Genomic DNA, 8,272 nt, shown 5'->3' with positions numbered 1-8,272 from the left:
GAGAGAGAGAGAGAGAGAGAGAGAAGAGAGAGAGAGAGAGAGAGAGAGAGAGAGAGAGAGAGAGAGAGAGAGAGAGAGAGAGAGAGAGAGAGAGAGAGAGAGAGAGAGAGAGAGAGAGAGAGAGAGAGAGAGAGAGAGAGAGAGAGAGAGAGAGAGAGAGAGAGAGAGAGAGAGAGAGAGAGAGAGAGAGAGAGAGAGAGAGAGAGAATGGCGGTATTGTGGAATTGTGTGTCGGGAGCGAAAGAAAAAGTGGAACAACATTGAACTAGTGTGCCCGGTGATCGTTGGTCGGTGTGGACTCGGTAGCCCGAAGGATCCGTTTCCATGTTGTGCATTTGTAAATTGCAACTAAATATCCCGGTGAACTTTCTCTGCAAACCTCTCCAAACATTTCACATCTTTTGTTTTATAAAGCGGCGTCAAGAGCTCTGCACCAGATTACCAACAATGTTTTGTGCGGATGCCAAAGTCACTCACTGAGAAACATACCTACAGATACTTGGAGATGTACTTTAAATGTTGGTTCGCCAGGTGCAGTAATTCCACAGCTGTGCCATCCTGTATCTCCAGAGTGAAGATCCTCCACCGCCACAGTAAATATTCCTCGTGTCGGGTTATCTGTGATTGACACTCTTCCGCTCCGTCCGTGTTGTCCATTTGTTTCCACTAAAACTCCACACTTGCCACTCCGCCATTGACACCAGTATTTTGTGTGTGAGCGGTACTCCGCTCCATAGTGACAATCGATTGTGATCGCTCTTCCCACAAATCCTGTTACATACGTCTCTGCCCACACCGCACCTGAAACGGAGGGGAGAAACTTTCAGATGGAGAGCAAATGAACTGTTTAATGGAAATAGATACATTTTGAAGATTACATGAAATAAAACTTAAATCGTTCCATGATGTGTCATATTGTTTCACAGCCAATGTCTCCGGTCTGAAGTGCAGTCGCTGCTGTTACTACCCCGGTTGTGTCACTGTTCTGTCCCCGTGTCAGTACAATTTGGGTTCACTTCCCACTCCAGATCCCTGAGCAGAAACTGGGCTGGCATCGGAGTGCGGCACTGAGGGAGCGCGGCAGTGTTGCAGGGGCTGCCTTTCAACAATCCCAGGCGGTGCCCGGCCTCTCACCCGACAGAAAGACACCACTTTGCTGTTTCATTGGCGTTTGCCGCCCGCTGCGCTGCCAACATTCATCTCTCAAACGACACTAGGCCGGACCCGTGTTCAGACATTCACCGCCGGCACTGCCTTTACATAGCCCTGACTGAGGACAGAGGGCGGACGAGTTCGGATAAAGCGGGTCCCTTACAGGAGAGCGTTACTAGCGTGAAAACGCACACCGCCAGATTCGGGGACATTTTCTTCCCAGCTGTTATTAGACATCTGATTCATCCTACCACAACCAGACAGCGGTGCTGAAATCCTATCTATCTCTTTGATGACCCTCGGACTACCCGTGATCGGATATTGCTGGGTTTACCTTACAGTGAACCTTATTTCCTTTTCATGTATCTATGCACTGTAAGAGGATCGATTGTAATCACGTATTGTCTTTCTGCTGGCTGGTTAGCACGCAACAAAAATGCTTTTCACTGTAGCCCGGTACACGTGACAACAAACTAAACTGAATTGGGAGCCAAATGTCCCGCTGCGCATCGGGGACAGGTTCTGTTCCAAATGACCCCGGCTCGCCCTGAACCTTTCACAACGACCAGGCCGCGGATTGGGGAGAGGATGGAGAGAGAGTTGGGGGAGGGTGGATAGAGCGAGGACAGTGGTTCAGTCTCAGACCCCGGGGAACTGTTGGATTTGCGACAGAGTTGAGTTGGACAAATGCAGGGAATATTTGAACTGACAAATGAGTCCACAATCCTGACTCCCACCTCAGTTGTAAATACATTTTTAAAGTGTAGACTCCAAAGAATGATGCCCTCGTCTGCCCAATCTCGTCCTCCAACTCAATCCCTCGTGTCACGACAACATTGTGGTAAATAGTTTATGCACTCTTTCCATCACAAAGGGCTCTTTTCATTAATCTGAGTGACAAAACCTGAACACAATACCACATGTGCGGACATGTCAACGTCTGTACGACTAAAACATAACATCCCGTTCTGTTCTGAATGCCCTTACTGATGAAGGTCAACGCGCCAAAAACTCTCCTGGGTGCCCTGTTAAATAATGGTGTGTTCTCATTAGCTTTCCTTTACTCCGTGTCCCACCCGGGTAATGTCGTGGTGGAGAGGCCGGCAGGCTGGCTAGCGAGGTGTGGTCAGTGGATGCTGGGGATGGCGGCGCATTGAAGGACTCAATCTCTCCCTCTAGCTCAATCCCCCCTGTCCTTGCAACATCGTGGGAAAACATTTGTGCACTCTTTCCACCATTAAGGTATTTCTTGTACAGCTAAGAGACAAAAGCTGAACACAATACTCCAAAAGTGGACTCCACATCTGCAAAACTGAAACATGACATTCCATGTTCTATTCTGAATGCCCTTACTAATGATAGTCAGCGCCCCCAAAATGCTCTTCATCGCCCTGGAATTTAATACCTGTTACTCAATAGAATTCCAATACTTGTTTTCCCACCCGGGTAATGTCCGTGTGGAGAGGCTGCCGGGCGGTGGGTGGTCAGTGGCTGCTGGGGGTGGGGGCGCATTGACGGGACGGGGGGGGAGAGAGAGAGAGAGAGAGACCGCGGGATGGGGAGGGAGTGGCTGATCCCTGAGGTGGTGGCGGGGAGCGGGCTGGTCTGCTCTGGGAGGACTGAACGCAGTCTGTTGAGCTCTGGGGTCTGATTCCCTGTTCATGATTCTCCGGGCATTCAGACCGCGAGCAATACTTGTTGCGCACTGATCTGTCGGTTTGTCAGTTTGAATGCAAACCTCTGACAGGGCAAACTGCTGCTGCTGCTCTGCGTCAGCGGGGGAGGTTGAAGATGGTGTGTCCATCAAGCACGATTCTGGGTCATGACAGACCAAGCACGTGTTCAGCGAAACTGTGGCCGAGGCGACGCTTGGGCTCGTTGATTTAAACCATTTACACTCTCTTCTGGACTTCCCCTGTGAGCGTCTGCACAACTACCGGGAATTACATTTCACAATTCACTTTGACAAAAGTAGGGGTAATATCATCATATCATATCATATATATACAGCCGGAAACAGGCCTTTTCGGCCCTCCAAGTTCGTGCCGCCCAGCGATCCCCGTACATTAACACTATCCTACACCCACTAGGGACAATATTTACATTTACCCAGCCAATTAACCTACATACCTGTACGTCTTTGGAGTGTGGGAGGAAACCGAAGATCTCGGAGAAAACCCACGCAGGTCACGGGGAGAACGTACAAACTCCTTACAGTGCAGCACCCGTAGTCAGGATCGAACCTGAGTCTCCGGCGCTGCATTCGCTGTAAAGCAGCAACTCTACCGCTGCGCTACCGTGCCGCCGGTGGGTGATCGGCGGCTGCTGGGGGTGGGGGCGCATTGACAGGACAGGGAGAGAGAGGGAGAGACCGCGGGGTGGGGAGGGAGTGACTCATCCTTGAGGAGGGGGCGGGGAGGGGGCGGGGGGCGGGCTGGTCTGCTCCGGGAGGACTGAACGCAGTCTGTTGAGCTCTGGGGAATGATTCCCTGTTCATGATTCTCCGGGTATTCAGACCGCGGGCAACACTTGTTTCTCACTGATCTGTTCCTGTCGGATTATTAGTTTAAGCCCGTATTTAAACCTCGGACAGGGTGACATTTCATACGGTTCAGAGGCAGGGAAATGTGCTGAGCATCCCACTTGAAGTGGGTGGCCGCTCAGTGGGACAGAACCCGCACTGGATGAGAGCAACATGAGTGGGGTTTCCCCACCCCCGCCCGCTCCCCGCATGTCTCTGCACCGCTGCGGAGCCTCGGGATATCGGTGCTGCCCTGAACCTACCCGGAGAAAACATGGATCAGGCATTTCAATGTTGACATCAAGTCAATCGCTGAGAAACGTACCGTCAGATACTTGGAGATGTTCGTCAAACCTTGGATCGTTGGGATGTGATCTAATTCTACAGCTGTACCATCCTGTATCTTCAGACTGAAGATTCACCACAGTCACAGTAAATATTCCTCGTGTCGGGTTATCTGTGATTGACACTCTTCCGCTCCGTCCGTGTTGTCCATTTGTTTCCACTAAAACTGTACACTGACTCCTCCCACGGCACCAGTATTTTGTGTTTGAGCGGTACGCTGCTGCATAGGGACAATCGATTGTGATCGTTCTTCCCACAAATCCTGTTACATACGTCTCTGCCCACACCGCACCTGAAACGGAGGGGAGAAACTTTCAGATGGAGGGCAAATGAACTGTTTAATGGAAATAGATACATTTTGAAGATTACATGAAATAAAACTTAAATCGTTCCATGATGTGTCATATTGCTTCACGGCCAATGTCTCCGGTCTGAAGTGCAGTCGGGGACAGGTTCTGTTCCAAATGACCCCGGATCGCCCTGAACCTTTCACAACGACCAGGCCGCGGATTGGGGAGAGGATGGAGAGAGAGTTGGGGGAGGGTGGATAGAGCGAGGACAGTGGTTCAGTCTCAGACCCCGGGGAACTGTTGAATTTGCGACAGAGTTGAGTTGGACAAATGCAGGGAATATTTGAACTGACGAAATGAGTCCACAATCCTGACTTCTACCTCAGTTGTAAGCACATTTTAAAAGTGTAGAATTAACTTCCTGGTGAGGTTGGAACCTCTGACCTTCGGACCGGGTGTCTTGGAGTATCTGCTCCAAATTCATTCGCTATTTTATGCCTATAAACTATCATCAGGATGCAATTAGACCATGTGTCAACAGTGGTTAAACAGCGAACATAGTCTACATATTCAAATGTGATTTCAGATCCATCACCACAATGCACTGCGTTCAATTTCCCCCATTACATGTCTACACATACTTAACCATCTCTGCTGCGGAAAGGGTGCATGGGACCCCAACTAACATTGAACATAGGAATATCTAGATCAGGCTTTCACTCACCGGGCAGCGAGGTGATGAGGAGAATGGGAATCCACATTGTTTTATCCATAGTAACAAGGCCAGCACTGGACTGTCGCTCAGCTCTCTCTCAGATACAAACGCATCGCTCAAATAGCAATGAGGAAGATGGGAACAGGAACTCAGATCGTGAATCATATTGAGCCAGTAGCAGCTCGACACGTTACAGTGTGAAAGGCTCTGGGTTATATTTAACAAATGGTTGGGTCAGATGATCACAGTGTCATACAGCACGGAAACAGGCCCTTCTCCCCAATGCGTTAGACCAATATGCTTAGCTAAGTTAGTCAAATTTGCCCACCGACTCATATCTCCCCAAACCTTCCCTATCCATGGACCTGTCCAAGTGCCCGCTAAATGTTGGTATTGCAGCTGCCTGGACCACATCGTCAAGTATGATGGATCCGTAAGGATGGAGCGGCGGGTATCTCTGTACTCAGAGTCTGTTAACAATGAACAGTGGTGGGGATAATGGTAGACAAAATAATGCATGAGCAACTTTGCGGGCCACTCTGGAGAAAATAGACATAATGACATATAATCATTGGAACTTTTGTTTTGTCATATTGCTGTTGACAATGGGCAAAAACAGGAAGCTGGCGAAAGGAAGTACGGCCTTTTCACCTGAAATCAGCTGTTGATTGGAGTTCGACCCACTCCTCTCCTCTGTCACTGTAAGGTCTTTAATTCAAACTTTGAAGCACTATTGTCGCGATATTCATGTTTTGAAAATGACAATGAATGGGGTAGTGGACTGTGAAGACGTTTGTCTGGAATTACCACAGGATGGAGATCAGCTGGGAAAGCGGGATGTGGAATGTCACTGACATGTGTAATGTAACTCAAACAAGGGCAAAGTGATACAATTAGTGAAGATAAAGCAAGGTAGAATATGCACGGTGAATTGAATTGTTGACTTGTGTTCTTTGCAACACAAAGCTAATAAATTAGTAGAGTTGTGCTCATGTAGATGTCATTTGTTGACTTTGTACATCTGCTTGCAACGATTAAATTATTTCTGTACGCAAGTAGTTGCAGTTTAATATAACTTCCTATTTATTGCTGGCTATTGTTCAGTGTGTGTTACTTTCAGGGGGACAGTGCAGGTTATTCGGGTTGTGTACATCTGTTGTGTCGGTGTAACACACTGGCGTGTCCGCCACTGAAGTTTGCTGAGCGTTGGCGACTCACATTAAAGGGTCTTTTGTTAGGAGCTGTTTTCTGTTTACTTGCCCAACTAAGGACACTGCAGAGAGGAACCGACGATGCAGCAAAACAATTTAATACTGTCTTCATTCGCCTTTGACCCAAGACTTCTGCAAACGCTGCTCTGCAAACAGTGTTACAATGAGCTGCTCGCAGGATGCGGTTCAGAGATAAAAATCTACACATCCTTGTTTCAGCAGTGCGAGCAAAGTGTCAGCAGTGCAGAACAATTCAGTGTGAAGAAAGATATGACTGTTTGAACATATTAGATTAAAGTACACTCCAAGCCAGAAGCCTTCTCTAAAACCATTCTTCATGATTCAAATGAAAAATAGTTTCCACCCATTCTTTCTGTCCAGAGATGCTGCCTCTCCCGCTGAGTTACTCCATCTCAGACCATGTATCTCCCCTATCTGTGAGGCGCTTTGGGATGTCTTGCAGTGGGGAAAAGCTCCAGTTCAATAGACAATAGACAATAGACAATAGGTGCAGGAGTAGGCCATTCTGCCCTTCGAGCCAGCACCGCCATTCAATGCGATCATGGCTGATCATTCTCAATCAGTACCCCGTTCCTGCCTTCTCCCCATACCCCCTCACTCCGCTATCCTTAAGAGCTCTATCCAGCTCTCTCTTGAAAGCATCCAACGAATTGGCCTCCACTGCCTTCTGAGGCAGAGAATTCCACACCTTCACCACTCTCTGACTGAAAAAGTTCTACCTCATCTCCGTTCTAAATGGCCTACCCCTTATTCTTAAACTGTGGCCCCTTGTTCTGGACTCCCCCAACATTGGGAACATGTTTCCTGCCTCTAATGTGTCCAATCCCCTAATTATCTTATATGTTTCAGTAAGATCCCCCCTCATCCTTCTAAATTCCAGTGTATACAAGCCCAATCGCTCCAGCCTTTCAACATACGACAGTCCCGCCATTCCGGGAATTAACCTAGTGAACCTACGCTGCACGCCCTCCATAGCAAGAATATCCTTCCTCAAATTTGGAGATCAAAACTGCACACAGTACTCCAGGTGCGGTCTCACCAGGGCCCGGTACAACTGTAGAAGGACCTCTTTGCTCCTATACTCAACTCCTCTTGTTACGAAGGCCAACATTCCATTGGCTTTCTTCACTGCCTGCTGTACCTGCGTGCTTCATTTCATTGACTGATGCACGAGGACACCCAGATCTCGTTGAACTCCCCCTCCTCCTAACCTGACACAATTGACTCCCATTAGAACATTAACAAGCTCGATTTGAGCGGGCCAGGCAGCATTAGGGTGACCACAGGGTCTGCACGTATCTCTGGCTACACAGCACCCATCGGATATCCCTGAACTGAGCCTCCGGTTTCACTTCCTCTGGTTTCACCTCCTCGTCTCATCGCTTACTGTGTGTAGAATATTTATCTTTGTCAGTGGGACATTTTACCCAAATCAATCCTTGACCCTTCCCGAAATTTATGGTATTACTCCATTATTGCAGGTCACCATTTCTTATTTTAAAACATCATCCTTCATAGTCCTTTCATGGGCGGGGTTACAGTCACAAGTCAGGCTCAGAAAAGCAACACAATGTATTTGCAGTTTCACATCCCGTTCTTGCAAGCTGCAACTCAACCATTTTGTTCTGCACTAGAATAGACTTCCCACTATTTATGGTCCTTTAACTGCTTTGTACCGTGGCCAAATGAATAACTCGTTGCAGCGTTGAAATGTTTATCAACATTACTGTAATCATAAGACGCGAAAGTGGGATAATACAGAACTAGAATGGTCTGTATCCATTCTGTATCTTTCAATCACTCAATCAAAAAACACAATAGTTGTACAAAATGCTGGAGTAACTCAGCGGGACAGGCAGCATCTCTGTATGAAAGGAATGGGTGACGTTTCGGGTCGAGACCCTTCTTTAGACTGAAGTCAGGGGAGCGGGAGATATTTGGATAAGGGATTGTAAGGTGTGAAAATGAGACAAAGGGGATGGAGATCAAGGAAAATGTAGAATAGATCATTGTTTGC

General features: G+C 48.0%; 1 protein-coding gene across 1 annotated transcript in view; it reads right to left on the bottom strand.

The window, feature by feature from the left end:
* The window catches only part of LOC144605586 (uncharacterized), a 12,774-nt gene extending 7,628 nt beyond the window's left edge, over positions 1–5,146 (bottom strand). Inside the window, exons 1-3 of the mRNA XM_078421017.1 lie at positions 5,033–5,146; positions 3,999–4,310; positions 490–801 (exon numbers count right to left, since the gene is read on the bottom strand). Coding sequence (XP_078277143.1) covers positions 490–801; positions 3,999–4,310; positions 5,033–5,081 — 673 coding nt within the window. The 5' untranslated portion in view covers positions 5,082–5,146. The remainder of the gene's footprint in view (positions 1–489; positions 802–3,998; positions 4,311–5,032) is intronic.
* Between the last annotated feature and the right edge of the window lie 3,126 nt (positions 5,147–8,272).

The sequence above is a fragment of the Rhinoraja longicauda genome, chromosome 24, assembly GCF_053455715.1.
Source record: "Rhinoraja longicauda isolate Sanriku21f chromosome 24, sRhiLon1.1, whole genome shotgun sequence".
NCBI lineage: Eukaryota > Metazoa > Chordata > Chondrichthyes > Rajiformes > Arhynchobatidae > Rhinoraja > Rhinoraja longicauda.
This window is presented reverse-complemented; position numbering and strand designations above follow the sequence as displayed.